The 16,389-nt window shown below is 27.4% G+C and overlaps 3 protein-coding genes across 7 annotated transcripts; 1 reads left to right on the top strand and 2 right to left on the bottom strand.

Annotated features, from left to right (window-relative positions):
- Positions 1 to 1,176: 1,176 nt before the first annotated feature.
- Positions 1,177 to 4,407, bottom strand: LOC122513273 (cyclin-A2). Its single transcript, XM_043629547.1, has 6 exons — positions 4,034 to 4,407; positions 3,255 to 3,731; positions 2,944 to 3,167; positions 2,640 to 2,844; positions 2,266 to 2,513; positions 1,177 to 2,146 (listed from the first exon to the last, which is right to left on the bottom strand). Exons 1-6 carry the CDS (start codon positions 4,190 to 4,192, stop codon positions 2,074 to 2,076), a joined length of 1,386 nt encoding a protein of 461 aa, XP_043485482.1. The 5' UTR covers positions 4,193 to 4,407; the 3' UTR covers positions 1,177 to 2,073.
- A 578-nt stretch (positions 4,408 to 4,985) lies between these two features.
- On the top strand, positions 4,986 to 11,204 carry LOC122513360 (nuclear fragile X mental retardation-interacting protein 1-like). 5 transcript variants are annotated; one of them, XM_043629676.1, is made up of 9 exons: positions 4,986 to 5,168; positions 5,337 to 5,748; positions 6,217 to 6,408; positions 7,072 to 7,095; positions 7,223 to 7,345; positions 9,573 to 9,889; positions 10,005 to 10,237; positions 10,334 to 10,540; positions 10,764 to 11,204. In XM_043629676.1, exons 1-9 carry the CDS (start codon positions 5,164 to 5,166, stop codon positions 11,075 to 11,077), a joined length of 1,827 nt encoding a protein of 608 aa, XP_043485611.1. In that variant the 5' UTR covers positions 4,986 to 5,163; the 3' UTR covers positions 11,078 to 11,204. The 5 variants fall into 5 exon arrangements, with proteins under 5 accessions (XP_043485611.1, XP_043485612.1, XP_043485614.1 ...); XM_043629677.1 differs by lacking the exon at positions 7,072 to 7,095; XM_043629679.1 differs by lacking the exons at positions 6,217 to 6,408; positions 7,072 to 7,095 and having other exon boundaries at positions 4,987 to 5,168.
- Positions 11,205 to 11,240: 36 nt separating this feature from the next.
- On the bottom strand, positions 11,241 to 15,850 carry LOC122513359 (RNA cytidine acetyltransferase). Its single transcript, XM_043629674.1, has 17 exons — positions 15,666 to 15,850; positions 15,198 to 15,461; positions 14,961 to 15,119; positions 14,644 to 14,880; positions 14,365 to 14,569; positions 14,149 to 14,270; positions 13,920 to 14,056; positions 13,539 to 13,823; positions 13,387 to 13,468; positions 13,203 to 13,319; positions 12,941 to 13,117; positions 12,706 to 12,856; positions 12,462 to 12,606; positions 12,148 to 12,359; positions 11,897 to 12,069; positions 11,554 to 11,802; positions 11,241 to 11,474 (listed from the first exon to the last, which is right to left on the bottom strand). Exons 1-17 carry the CDS (start codon positions 15,771 to 15,773, stop codon positions 11,247 to 11,249), a joined length of 3,051 nt encoding a protein of 1,016 aa, XP_043485609.1. The 5' UTR covers positions 15,774 to 15,850; the 3' UTR covers positions 11,241 to 11,246.
- Between the last annotated feature and the right edge of the window lie 539 nt (positions 15,851 to 16,389).

The raw sequence follows: 16,389 nt of genomic DNA, 5'->3' as shown, positions 1-16,389 counted from the left end.
TAATAATAATAATAATGATAATAATAATAATAATAATTAAATTTTAAAAATTATTCGACATATTCATCGTCAATGTGAGATAGTACAGGAGTGCTTTTTTTCAAATTTCTCATTTCAAATAATTTACAAGAAGGAGAAAATAAAATTAAAAATAAAATTAAACAAAAAAAAAATAATAAATTTTACAAACTAATTTTTTCTTTTTTTTACATATTAATAATCGTCGCATCTTTAAATAAAAATTTTTCATCAGGATCTTTTTCAATTCCATTCGAAATTTAAGTCGATAATATACAATTTTTTCTTTTTTTTGTTAAAAACAAATCTTTCCACCGATCAAATGAATTAGTAAAAATTAAATAAAATATAAATGGTATAATAACACATACTACGTCAAAGATAAAATTCAAACAATTTTGCATAAGTAAATGTGCGTCTAATATAAAAAATATTTATATAATTAATTATGCATATTGGATATGCATAATTTATCTTGTCCCCATTTTAATAATTTATATATTTAAATATACACTTCGCGTTGAAGATGTCGATATTAATTTAAGTACAATAACATTTACTGTGTAAAAATCATATAAATATACAGATTTTTTGCTTTTTAACACGAATGACAATAGTGATCTTTTTCTTTTTTTTTTTTAGTTTTTTTTTTTCGTTTTAATAATAACATAAAGCAGTGAAAGATAATTTCATTTTTTTTTTCTTTTTTTTTTTACATACAGAAAAATTTAATGTTAATATTTTGATGGTAGTATATAAAATTAAATCGACGTATTTTACTAGCAAGTTTATAAAACAGCACAGAGAGAGATGTTTCGTTTGTACATACACATTGAAGGGAATACTCGGGCAGTTTTTAATGTTTTTTTTTTAAATGCAAAGAGAATACATTAACATAGATCATGTTGTTTATATAAAATATTAAAATTAATCGTGCAATTTTAATTTATCATATTTTTCGTCCAAAATATCACATTAATTAAAAATTTAAAAAAAAAAAAAATTTAGAGAACATTTCAATGCTATACTTTTACAAAGTAATCTCATTTCTTTCTTTTTCCCCATTATCATTTTGATCATTTTGGATTATATAATATGTTAATATATTACATCATAAAGAACATAAAGGTGGACAAAAAAAAATAATAAGAAAAACGAACGGTAAACTTAAAATTTTTCTTTGTATAGACATGACCTACAAAGTACCTGAACAATATAAAATTACATAATATATAAGTATTAAACGCGGAAGTTAGTCCTCTTTTGTCAAAATTTGTAATAATCCATGCGTAGTATTATTATATAAACGTCAGAGTTAAAGTACTTTCTAGCATTGTAAATAAATAACTGTACAATAATAGAAAATTTATTTGTGTCTTGCGATTAATTTTAATAGATATTTTTTTCTTCAATGACATACGTCGCAATTGTCATCATACGACGATACGTATCGAATAATCATAACGTTCCCATAATAAATACAGTTATTAATCATACAATTCTTATTTCGTATTCGTCAGTTGAACTGGCAATTTGATTTAGGACATGCATTTAGTTTGGAAAATGGAAAAAATGCGTTTGTTTGTCGTTTGGTTAAGAATTACCTAAAAATACTTATGTAGAGGAAAAAAAAAAAAAAAAAATAGGAAGAAAAGCATCATAGTCTAGATAATGTAATGAGAAGCTTCCTCGTTAATATAATGATGAAGCTCGAAGAAAACAGTCATCAATGTTCGGCCACCGAATTGTAAACAATTATCATCATCCCTAGTGGCGTTATATGAAATATGTAATGTTAATATGTTCGTTTATTCTTATTAGTTTAAACGAACATATTAATTAATGCTTAGCAATCGATATATTTCCATTTGCGGAATAGTTAATCAGTCTTGCTTGCCCTATTCCCTCCTTGTAACTTTGTTTTGTTGTTCTTTTGTTTTTTTTTTTTTTTTTAATATATAACGTGGACTTTATTACGGGAGGTTCGTTAATTATGGTTTAAATTTGTATAATTATTATTATTGTTAAGCAAAACTTTATTCTAAAAGATTTTCTCTATGCGCTCTCTTCGTCTTCATATACCAAACCTTCAGTACTACGTGGCAGTACAAGAGCTACATGTCCGTATCTATAAAAATATAATTTGAAAAAAAAAAAATAAATAAAAAAAAAATAATAAAAAATAAAAAACAAACGAATAAGAAGAAAAATTAACACTATAGTTTCCTTATTTATATATTCACTTACTTGCTGCTCTTATATTTCTCCTGTATTGCTTGTTGTGGTATATTGGGTGCGTTCAAAAATGTCTTATTTAAATGCGACATACATTCCTTAAGTTCCGTCAAACAATAACCCGTTGACAATTCTAACTCATGCGGCCATGTTTCTTCTTGCAACGTATGTCGTGCTAATGCTATTGAAGAAGCAGCTAAGTGACTCGGTAAATATTGCAAATATGGATCAGCTTCGAGTAAAGATAATTCGCACAAATACTGAAAATCATATATATATATATATATTTAATCGTGAATAAATTAGATATTAATAAGTATATTCGATCGAATAAATTTATATTACTTACGATGATTCAATTACATGTAGTAGAAAATCATACTTACCATTGCTAAAAATTTAATCTTTTCTGACAGATTATTACTAATGCAATAATCTTTAAGAAATGCTAAAGGTGTTGGTACAGTAAGATCGAAGGACAATACCCTTAAAATTAAATGCTCCATTCGCAATACCTGTTTTATGGTATACGTATCATCCGTAATATATACAAACTCAGCAACGTCCGGTGGATAAATTTCTTCATATTTTCTATTAAACATAGAAAACAAATAGTTATTTCCTTTCGATCTATAACATGTTTTTCTTTTTTTTTTTTGATTACGTTAACTATTTATCAATCAAACTTACGCAGCTATAAACATAGCAGCAGTACCAACGAGCTGCAACTTAGCCCGAACAACGCTCATATACGATAAGAATCTATCTATATAAGATACAGCCAAATATAATGTTTCCGTTTGTAGTCGATATTCTTCGGCTACTTCGACGAGCCAATCTACCAGTATCAACCTCATTAAATACGTTATGTCTGGTTGCTTTTTCATGTAACCAGGTTTTGGTCTGTGTTGTCTCTATAGCAAAATAATATAACTTAAATGAAACATGTTAATCTTTTTAATTGAATTTATTTAAAAATAAAAACAATGCCAAGTATGTACCTCTGCAACACGTAAATAACTATATATATCCGCTCTATACTCTTCGACGTCAAAGAAATTATTTCTAAGTTCTCTAGATGATTCCTTATTAGTTCTGTTTTCTTTATTGGAAGAACTAGAGGAGAATAAAAGCGATTTATCCGGAGATATTGGCGTATCTTGTATCAAACCGTCATCTTGCTTGCCATTTATTATCTCCTGAAGACTGTTGCATATTACAGGCAAATCATTGATAGATAACGAATTTATGTCTAACCTCGGCTTTTTTTGTCCCGAGGGTACGGTAACTTCTTGGTTTATTATAACGTCTCTATCTTCTTTAGAATCCCTTAATACGACAGAAGTTTCCTCTTCCAATTTGTCTTCATAAACTTTAAACGCACCCTCTTCCTTCTTATCCTCATAAATTTTAAACGGTTCAAATGGCACTGTTACTATTGATTTAGCTTTCGGATGCTTCTCATCTTTGCAAATATCCTAAAAATGTGATCGAATAATAACAACCAATTTATCTCTTACTTGTTATGTTATATATATATAAATAATATTAATAAAGTATGTAATTATAACATAGTTATATTAGAAAAATTAGTTTATTAGAAATATCATTGTTTAATTATACTCACGTGTAATAAGAGACACGTTTAATACGAACTTACATCATTTAACTGATAAAATCGTTTTCGATATAACGCCGGTTACAAGAATGCAAAAAGGAAATAAGGAGAAGAAGAAAAAGAAGGAAAGGAAAGAAGATAGATATAAATAAATATACATACTGTTTTAACAATTCGATGGCAGTTATTGTGCAATACACCCAAAACCGCGCGTTTTGATTGTTGCAAGACTTGATTTTGGGCGGGCAAGATATTCTCTTTACCACGAAATATATCGGTAATCCGGTTTTCTTGATCCTCGTGTACTCGAATAGTAGCCATTGTTTATTAAACTATTTAATAACAATTATAAAATATTTGATTTAATTTTGTCGTTGGATGTTAATCTTTTGGCTTTAGGACACCACGCGTGCCCGCTTATATCCCTCAGTTCCGAAGATTATTTACAATTGTGCATGCATTGCACCAAACGGTTTTCCAAGCAAACCAACAAACTTCAGTTGCCGTTTGATTTTCAAACAAACGTAGCACCAACAGCTGGCTATACGTTACCACAGGCGTTACTTAAACGCACCAATCCGGATAATGTTCAAATTAAAATTATTCTACTCGACCAATCATGTATCCTTTTACAAAACTTTCATTTTTTACTTTACTGACAATTTAAGTTGGTACCACTGATTAAATATGAATTTACAACGTTCTCGTTTTGTTTTAATTCATTTGTTATACAAAAATCTAACGATTCCGGAACTTGTAACGCGATATTATTGTTTAAATATATTATTAACAATGTTTTAAGACGTCAAGTGTATATATTATAACATTTATTATTATATTTACAAATCAAAAAGGCATGTTTCTATCGAACTTACAAAAATCGATTAAATAGAATCGTCCGATTTCGTAAATCTTTTTTTTTATTCTCCGAAGACATTTTTTTTTTGATTGTTCACAATTCATTTGTTTTTTTTTAATCATTGACAATAAAAAACTTATTTAAAGGTAAACAAAAGATAACCGGAAACAGAAATAAAAATTTAATGAAAATAGTTAAAACGCTTACTTCTACAGGTTCATATATTTTACGCATGCGTAGTGGACACATGAAAATTTGACCATACATACATGCGATTATTTCTAACGCTTTTATTAATGGAAAAACATTGAAACTTCCGTTACATTGTGTGGATTGTGAAAATAGTGCCGGAAACTAATAAAATCCATTCAAACGTGAAATTAATATAATTCAATTCATTAAATAAGGACCGATATTAAGAAGGATCGTGTAAATGACGTAAGTGTTTAAAGAAAAACTATATCGGACACGTACTTTGTCGTTCCGTGTATACAAAGTGCGTAAAGCCATAACCTCCAAAAAAATATAAAGGAGAAAAAAACAGAAAATCTTATTCTAATCAATTTTTATATAGTTAAATTTACGAGTGTTCTAATATTACTTTAGAAGAGGAAACATGAGTCCTTTGAACCGAGGTCCCTTGTTGGGACCGAGAATTCCGCCAGCCGGTGTAAGACCACTGCCCCATCCAAGATTCGGTGCTATATTTCCACCAGGTATGCCTCCAAGAATGCCATTACCTCCAATGAGTGGAATCCTTGGCCCGATGAGACCAAGATTACCTCCTCCTCCTAGGATAGGTGGTGTGGCTCAACCTGGTGGGCCACGACCACTTCTACCACCGGGTAGAGCACCTTTACCTCCCATGCCTGGACCTCGTGGTCCACTCATGTGTCCATGGCCTCGGAGAGTCTTACCGCCACAAATGGTACCACATATGAGGCCAAGGTTCTCTCCTAGAAATGGGTCCATTAAAGGGAAATCAGTAAATAGCGCTAAGAAAGTCGTCAAGTTTGAGGTATTTGTTTACTAAGCTTTTAACTTTTATGTTATTTCAATTTCTTATTGAACAATGTATTATTTTGATTCTTAGTTGAATATTTACTTTATATATATATGTATAAGTTACCTTTAAAACTATTTTATTGTTATTGTTATTGATATACATATTTTGTGAAACAATAATTCGAATATTTGACCATAAAAAAATATTATTGCTTTAACACGTTAAATGCCAAGTCAGTTCCTACAGACCGACCTTTAACTTTCCGCCAATGGCCAACATTCTTATGTTTGTCTATGGCTGATAGATCATCCTGACCTAAACGGAGAGCTCGACAAAAGAAACTTGGCATTTAATCTGTTAATAATAAACAACGGTTAACCGCACTCTTTTTACATATATTTTTTAATCCAAAAGAAAAAAAAATAAAGCGAGCAAAATTTATTACTATAATTATTATCAAAAAGTATTATGATCGTTTAGGAATTAGAATTAAAAAAGCCATGGATGACAGATGAAATTCGAAGCGAAATTCAAAAGAAAAATAAACTTTACGCTAAGGCAAAGAAGAATAAGGATGCTAAAGAATGGGGAGAATTTAAGGATGTACGGAATAAAGTCACGAGAATGATACGGGACGCTAAGAATGATTATCTTACTAAACATCCCGAACAGGTATTTTTTTTTCCTTTTTTTTTTGTTTTTTATGTTTTTCTGTTTTCTACCATTCGTTACCAACTTTGCCAATTTTCAAATTTTTTATTGCATAAAAAGGATAATCCATTTTCTTTAAACGAACATATTTACTGTGGAGCAATAGTTTAAGTAATAAATTAAATTAATATGAAATCGATGATTATTAGTCGGACCACCTTTTAACTAAGCATTGTATACAAATGTGTAACATTGTTTTATAAATAATACATATTTTGTATATATATATACAAATATATTTTTTATAAACAATAAGCAATACAAAGCTTTCTCTTTTTTTTTTCTTTCTTTTTTTCTTTTTTTTTTTTCATATGATTGTTATTATTTCTAGTATATACAATATAATGAGATAAAAAAGATTTGATCATATAATAGAAATATTTTCGTAGACCATAATGGATCATTGCTTGCAATTTTAACATTTTAAAATTTAACATTAGAAATAATAAATGTTGAGATATATTATTACGCTCTCTATGTTTCATATATTTTGTTGTATCCTTTAATATAAAATATATATTTTATTAAATATTATTTCACATCGATATGAGATTGTATCGTTGGTAATATGAATATTTTAGTATCAAAATTATAAGAATCTTTATTATCTCTATTTTGTTTAAGTCTGACAAAAACATCGGATCTAAGGTATATCAATGTTGTTATATATATCTTCTGTATATATAATACAACGGGTATAAAATTTTATATAAGAATTGAATTCAAAATTATTTTTTGATTTGTCCTCCTTACAGCTGGATTGCTTTGGTTACAGGGTGGTCAGAAAACAGATGATAAGAATACGAATGAATCCGAGCGTGTTCAAATAACAGACAATGAGCCTGAGCAATCAGAGCAAAAGGAGCAAACGGAGGAGACGCAGCCTTCCAGCGAACAGGCAAAGTCTTAAGCTTTCAGGCTACTCCTCCTATAAAAAATTGAACAATTTAATTTTTATACTACACAGTATTTCGTTTTCAAATTTCAGAACGATTAGATTTTTTTTTTCTTTTTGTTTTTTTTTTGTTTTTTTTGTTTTTTTTTTGTTTTTGGTTTCTTCTTACTCTTTCTTTTGTTTTCATTTTGCGTTTCTTTTTATTTTTTCTTATTTTTGTCTCTCTCTTTTTTTCTTTTTCTTTTTCTTTTTTCTTTTTTTCTTTACACATATAAATGTATAATAATGATTTCGATATTTTTGTATATTGTTAGCAAGTTTAATTCTAGATGTCTTCCTCTTTCTCTCATTTTATCTCTATCTTTCTCACTTACTCACTCATTCACTCAGTTTTAATTATACATTTTTTTAATCGGAATAATGTTAATACAAATTTTTTTCATTTACATCAATAGCTTAAGTATATATATATATATATATATGTGTTAATTTGATTTATTTTTTGGTATGCAATATATTTGATAAATTATTAACATCTAATATCGAAGAATACATATATGCGTTACATTTTGATATAATCATTACGATTGAAAAAAGTCATTTAACTTTTCTCTTATAAAGTAGTATTCATTTGTAGATGCATAACGTTTTAATGCTTTATATGTTACAAAAAAGAAAAAAAAAAAGAAAGAAAGAAAGAAAGAGAAACTTATAATTAACAATGATATTGTTATATATAAGAAACAATGATATTGGACATATTTGGAAAATTTTCTTTACATAACATGAAAAAAAGAAAAGACTCAATAACTTAAATAAATTTCTACAGAATCACTCTTCGAATTGCTTTTTAATTAAAAATATTACAGCGCTATGAGCTATGATACATTCCTCGTTAATAAGTTAATGGAAATAAAACTGTTGATAAGATTTTAAAAACATATATTTATACAAGATTTAAACAGTAAGAACGATTAAAAAGTAAATTTAATATTTAGATAGCTTGTGGCCCTGTAGTTTAAGAGAACAACAGAAAATTATGGTACAATTTTTAGACTGGTTTTCTGTTAGTTTATATCCATAATATATATATATACATATAAATATATATGTATATATGGATATATATGTATATTTTTTTTTTTATTTATTTCATAAATGCACGATTTCCAAATGAACACGCATTACTGAGAAAAGCATAAATTTGTAATTAAGGATGCATAATATAAAAATAAATCATATTTCTACAAGTTATAATAATTTTAGTATCCCTTTTACTCTTTAAGCTTCTAAAAAGTATCTATTTGTGTATTAACACAATCGTTCTGAATTATGAAAATATTTTTATGTATATTCTAATATTTTTAAATACAAAAAGAAGAAAAAAATTTCATATGTAATTGTCAATCGTACTCAGGAAATTTTTACCGGTATCTATTTTACATTAAATACACATTTATATTTTGCGATATATTTAATATATAGAATAACTTCTATAAATTAAAAAAAAAATTTAATTTTCAATAAAAGGTATGCAACAATTGATTATTAAATATATATATATATATAAGCAACTTTTTTAAATTGATCCAATAGTTATAAAATTATATAAATATATTTCTCAAGGTTTGTTTCGGTATATATTTTATAGTTATCTTTGCGTCATCATTGTAATACCATTAGATGAAGTTACTTTATGGTTTTATATTTTTAATTTCTCTAACTTCTTCCCGTTAAAAATACACTGAAATTTATACGACGTGTATCTTGCCATATTTTTTCTTTTAAAAAAAATAATTTAATATAATTATAAATCATTAATGTTAGCTTATATAATACCGCAGATATTAATTTTTAAATATTCGAATTTTTGAATGAACAAAATAATTGTTGTCAAATAACAATAAAGATAGTAATTGAAACTTTGAAAGTTTACAGGGTAGTCTAAATCATAATTTGAGATATTACAAATAATTTTAAATATAAATATTGAATATGTGAAATTTAATATAAATAATAAAAAAGAAATATCACAATAGAAATTTAGACGATACCCAACTTTCAAAGGGTCAATAATAAAAGGTAAATACAATATATTATTTGCAAGAAAATAATTCTACGTTGCTTCTCACTCGTTTCCAGAGAAGTATATTGTTTACTAAAAAAAAAAAAATCATATCTTTATGCGTGTACATCATTTTTATTGAATTCCAAAGATCACAATTTTTAGGCTGACTTTGAACCAAACATGGAAACCGAAGAATCAAACAATGAATCATTCGACAGAATAAATGAAAATAATGAACAAATTAAGGTAGCTAAACGATATTATTGTGAAGTATGCGATAGAGAATATAAGACGGATGAAAAACTAGCTGAACATTTGACTACGCATAAAGTATGCGGTATAGACGGTTGTACTTATTCCGCTAATAATTTACTCGTCGATAAACATATCAAAATGCAACATCGTACTGGATTATATGAAAGAATGAAAAATGTATCAACGCCTGAAGATATTCAAAAGTGGATCGAAGAAAGGAAGAGGTAATATTTTTATTATTATGGTCAAGTTAAAAGACAAAAAAAGTATACTCTCAATATAAAAAAAAGAAAAAGAAAACATTACTATAGAATTCGTATTAAATTGTATCAATTGTAGGAAATATCCTACAAAAGTGAACATAGAGGAAAAGAAAAAAGAGGATATGAAAAAGGTCGAACGTGGTGAAATAATTAGACAAGTGAATAAACCTATTCATTCAAGAAAACATAATCAACAGACAAATAATAATAATGTAAAAAAACAAAAACGTAAATGGCGAATACCAAAAGATCAAAATACATTACCCATTATAGAAACGTACAGAGGTCTTACTGAGTTTTCGGGAACGGGTAAGTTTAGTTACAATTATTGAATATATGCGAATAGATGATTTTTATTATACATAAATATATCATTGCTATATCTTTGATGTAATATTTTATTAGCTTGCCTAGAAGATGATAACTTTAACGAAAGTGAAATCATTAATGAGGAACATTTGGAAACGACAAAATGTATTATTGAAATTAAACAGATAGAAAATACATTTAATATTTCTGACGAAGAAGACGCGTTGATGGAGAATAATTCAATAACTAATCCGATTAAAAATGATTCGCTGTGCAGTTTAGTAGCGGATTATGGAAGCGAAGGTATATATATATATATATATATAGGGTGTCTTGTAATTGGTGGTACAATCGAACAGGAGATGATTCTACATGAAAATATTTGATTTTCCACTTTTATTTTTTCAACTTAATTTTTCATATAGAATCATTCTCTGCTTGCTCGTACTATCAATTATAGAACTATATTGATATAAATCAAAAGTAAGGAATAAATTTATTCGGTTTATTGTTTATGTTTTTATAGAAGAAGATGGTCCAGAGGAAGTACCCATAAAAAAATTGGAAAATCATTCAAATGAAACAAATATCACGGAAATAGTGTCATCGAATAATACTAAATCTAATAATACTTCAGAGAAATCTGATAAAAAGAAAAAGGAAAAAGAAAATAAGCCATTGAGTATACAAAATAGAGTTCTTAGTAAGCAAAAGAGGTATAAAAACAGCAGTAGTATAAATTTATTACGAAAGTTGCTTGCGAAACCTATAAAACACGAAAGAAATCTAATATTACAATGTGTAAAATATATTGCGAGCAACAATTTTTTTTGTACTTAATTAAAAATAATAGTAATTCATAAAAATGTCTCGAATACTACTAATTTTTATTTGATGCATTAAGAAAGATAGGTATAATGTTATTTACAAATTGATTTTAATAAAATATGCGTCAATACATATTGTATATAAAATGTATATGAATTTAAAGATATTTATCATTTAATTATTATTTTTTATGCTTCTTTTGTTTTTTCTGTTTCTTCTGAGGTTCTTTCAATTCTGCATCATCATCATTTCCAGGCCTTTTCTCTCCAGTTTTAACAGAAATCAGATTTTTACTCTTCTTTCCGGAAAGAGCATTATTCCAATCAGCTTCGCTTCCTTTTATCACGTATTGATCTAAATTTTCTTTCTTTAATTTTTCTAATTCAGCTTTCTGTTTTCTTTTTAATTCCTATTATAACAAAAATTAATATGTTTTAGTATTGAGTGTATTTTATTTATTGAAAAATTAATAATATAATGTCACAAACCTTAGCTGCTGTTTCTAATTCATCGTGTAAACTTTGTCCACCTAACGGATTCAATTGAACGCTATCACTTGTCATATTTTTGTCCATTATCACAGTTTCAATAAATTGTTCAGCGATCAAGTTAAGATATTGTATGGATTTTCTTATAATACGATTAAATAAACCGAGTAATTGTGACGATGGTAAATTTAACTCTTCGGCTAATTTGTCAACTGTTTTATGTTGCAATCCTAATCCTAATAAAATTGCCTAACAGACAATAAAAACAGATATATATGTGTATAAAGCTTAGAGAAAAACAATTAGAAAAATATCAAATGTAAAATAAGTGTAAAATATTTACCAATTGAACTGGAGAGAAATGTAAATCGGTCATCATATTTAAGAAATATAAACGCGCTAATGATGGTAATAAATCCATTATTAAATGATAATCTGCCATATTGTTGCTGTACATGTCTAATCGTTTTAAATCATAAGATGTGAAATATGCGTCTAACATTTCTTTCGATAAAGCTAAAATAAATGAAAAATAATTTATATGTGTTACATTAAAAGATAAATATTAACAATATGTGTACAAGTTATACGTACCAATGGATTCACCAGGAACAGATTTGTTAGTTAAAATACTCAAAGATAAAGATGCTGGATAAGTGTTAAACGAAAAAGAAAGTAATGATATAAACCGACGACGAAAATCTTTCCAATAAGCGCTCAACCAATTGTTATTTGTATCTTCGCTTGAATTTATTTTATATAACATTATACAGGAATTTTCTCCCGTTATATCGTTTGCAGTTTGTCTAAAAAAAAAAAATGATTAATGTGTGTAATTTAAAAAAAAATAATATAAAATTATGAATTATTAGATAGACAAATATATTTAGATATCTTTCAAAACAAACCTTATATAGACAGGAACGAATGAAGATCTTTTCCAAAATTTTAAAAGTTGTTCCGTGATACCGTAAGATACACCAATGTAATCTAAATTTTCCGGTCTTCTTTCAGACAATTTTAAAAGAAGAGGTGGAAGAGAAGCACGTGGTTCTATACGAAGAAACCATTTTTTAAATTAACATCGTATATTCAAATAAAAAGAAATAATAATAATAATAATATTATTATTATTATTATTATAATAATTACCAATAGTCTCTTCTAATAATCCAACTTTTTCGTCATTAACCGTATCTATTTCAGTTTGCTTTACTTCAGTTTCTGTTTCTTCATTGATATTAAAAATATTCATTTCGTAATAATGTTTCAAAAGTTCCAATGCTCGAGTACCGTAACCCATCTTTAAATTTAAATAAATAAGTTTATTTTGTACACGTTTGAAGAGAAAAAAAAATGAATTAATCGAGTATTTAATAATACGTACTCCTTGATAATCAGGGTGAGTCGCTATGCGAACAATACGAGCACCTGCTAAAGTTGGAAAATCTTGATCTTGATATTGCTGACTGATTGTCCATGGTATTAAATCACCTGCAGCTCTTCGACCTCGACCTAAACCATCAGCTATAGTAGCTTTGCTAACTTCACCTTCTAAGCAGACCTAAGTGTACATAATATACAATTTATTTATATGTTTTTTTTATTTCTTTTAGATGCAATTTGATAAATAATATTTATTAATGTACCTGTATAACAGCTAATATTTCAGGTAATGCCTTTCTATTCGTATCAACTGGACCTAACAGACAAAACAAATGATGAGCTGGTGCGTCAGACATCATTTGCAAATCATTTGGACTATTCTGAAAGTATCATTTTATTTGTTACACCATTTTATATTTTTTGTATAATATTTAAATATAAATTTACCTTATAATGCGAAGCAACATATAAAGCTACCAATTTTTGAAGAAACAATTCGGAAGCTTTGTGATAAGAGAACAATGTATCCCTAAAAGTACAACCTGGTATAATTTATGCACACATTTTAATATATTTTATGAAATATTTGTAATAATTACCTGTTAATGTAATACAATTCGCATTTATCCGGTGGTGGACATCCAGAAAGAACAGGAGAATATGTAGTCGCATTTAAACAAAGTAATTCTGTTAACCATTGTTCAACAGGATCACCAGGTTTATAACGAATAGATTCTTCTAGGGTCATCTCGTGTAATTGCCTTCCTATCAGAGTCTTTTCATTTAATTCTTTATCATTCTTTCTGTGACTATTAGAACCAACAGTTTGCGTTCTCAACTGCTGAAGTAATTTTAATGACAAAGAACGGCCTGTTCCTTCGTAACTATTAGAAAAATAAAATGTTGTTTTTAAATTATAAAAGGATAGATATTTTTTTTTTTTTTTTTAGATTAGTGTTTATTATTTAGGATAGACGTACCCATTTATAGTAGATGCAAGAAATATTAAATACGGGCCTAACATTGCTTTTACGTATGGTAGAGGAATAGCTGCTGCTTCATCGATTACTAACAATTCTGCTTGATTTAATTTGTGCGTATCGGTTGGATGTATGTACTATAATATTATATAAAATATATTAAAATATATTAAAATTATCTTCCTTTTTTTTAGAATTTCATTAGAAGAATTATAAGCAATCAGAATACCTGAATAGTTTGCCGGTGATCTCGAAAAACATTTACTCTTACTGTAGCTTTATTAAATTCAGGATTCGTTGATTGAACTAAACCATAATCAAGATGTTCTTGATATCCTAAAGCATCAAATCCTGCAAATGTAAGAAATCATTTATAAATGTTTATTACTTTATAAGTGATGATGATTTATTTTTATCATTAAAATTTTGTTTCTATTAATTATACCTTTGAAAATAAATTCAAAAAGCGTGTTTAAATTTTCAGGACTAGGACTAGATATGTATATATTGGAATAACCAAATGAAATAGCACCAGCTATTGCTAATCCCAAAGCTGCAGATTTTCCACGTCCTCTTGCAGCGGTCAATGATACAGTAGATCTCAAAGTTTTTTCAGATATACACTCAATGAATTTTAGCAATGCCTTTCCCTACAAATTTTTTATTAAAATTAGTTTCAATATACATTATTCAATAGTGAAATTATAAAATAAACAAATCATACTTGATCAATGGTTCTGCAGCAATTAATAAGTGCAGAAATTGGTTGTGTATCTCTTAAACTTTCTTTCAAGACATCCAGATCGGTCTGCGTTTCGGAAGAGGGTGCTTTTTGAACAGCCTCTATTTTTAAATTGTGAGAAGATATAGGTAAAACATTTAATTGATCGTCGACTACCAAACATCGACTACACGATGCAAGGGATAACAAAAATCTTTCATTGAAACGGCAAACTACATCCTATAAAAAATTAAATAAACGATATTATTTAGTGCAAGGATAAGAATCTGTGGAATCGAAAGAATAAAAAGGTAATAAACCTGATGTGCTTCCGTACGAAACCGTTGATGAACATCCATATTTATAGTATACAATTGTTTTAACGAAGTTACAGATTGCAAAAGGAAAACTATAATACCAGATCCTTCAACGGTTTCTATAGTCCTTGCTAATAAATTAGGAGTCAATGCTTCAAAATCCTATACAATATAGAAAGTTAACAATAAACATAAATTAAACAATAATAATAAAAACAATCAATAGTTTATAATACATACTTGTAAAACACACATTCCATATGTGTTACCCAAGATCTTATGAGTTTCATTATAATAACAATAACGTATATTGGTAGAAACAACGAACAATTCAAATGGATCATCTTCATTAACGTCAAGTTTACCAGATTTGACTTTTTTCTGTATACTCTTCATACGTTTCTTTCTGTGACTACTGAAACCTAATTCTTTCTTATAACACCATAATACAGAAGGTCTTGCTTTTATAACAGATTTTGATAACATGTGGTGTAGTAAGACAACCTAAAAAAATTAATATTTATTAATATCATTTGAGATAATATTAGTGCATGTAAAATATTTTTCTTTTTTTATAAAATATCTGCATAGTAAGTGATCCCTGGATATATAAATGATACATAAATATTTATGTATTATTTATTTCGATATTATTTAAAAAAAAAAAAAACAAAAACACGTGGTATAACTTAAATGCATGTGTCGTACCTGATCTCTTGCTTTTTCTCCCACAACAATAAACATTGTTCTGTGTCCCGTAACAACACCATTTTCTATTAAAATACGTATTCGATTATCAATCTTTTTACGTACCATTTTAATTCAATATATATTTATTTACTATTAGAATATTAGAATAAAGGAAACACGTTATTGGAATAGTGTAAACAGAATGGTTGGTTACAATCGATACGTCATTCGATATTTCGACATCGATATTTCGATATCGATATTCGATAAATCAAACGATATATCGAATTTGAAATGATTATTTAAATAAACGATAATTACATGTAGATATATTGATAAATAATTATTCTAATCGATCGAAAATTCATTGAAAAATATCTAAAAAATGATTCGCACTGAATAAAATAAACTTAAATTGTAAAAAAAAGAAGATATAAAAATTTCGTTCGACGATTGGTCGGCTGGATGAAAAGAAATCGTAATCTAACCAATAGAAATAGGTTTTTCATTAATCAGAGTTCACAATAGTGGGGGATAAAGATAGACAATAAGGAAAAGCCTACTCCCCTCCATTCGTCGATGCAGGTTCAGAGAGTTCGTACCGATTTATTCACGATCAGCTGATTGTTGTTTTTCTTTTTTTTCATCGAAGGAAATAAAAGCTCTCGCGATAAAAGTAAGCAATGTCAATAAGAAATATAACGGTGCATAATAGTTGACGATTATACGTTTAAATATTTAA

Source organism: Polistes fuscatus, unplaced genomic scaffold (genome assembly GCF_010416935.1).
Source record: "Polistes fuscatus isolate 324 unplaced genomic scaffold, CU_Pfus_HIC Scaffold12, whole genome shotgun sequence".
In the NCBI taxonomy this organism is placed as follows: Eukaryota; Metazoa; Arthropoda; class Insecta; order Hymenoptera; family Vespidae; genus Polistes; species Polistes fuscatus.
This window is presented reverse-complemented; position numbering and strand designations above follow the sequence as displayed.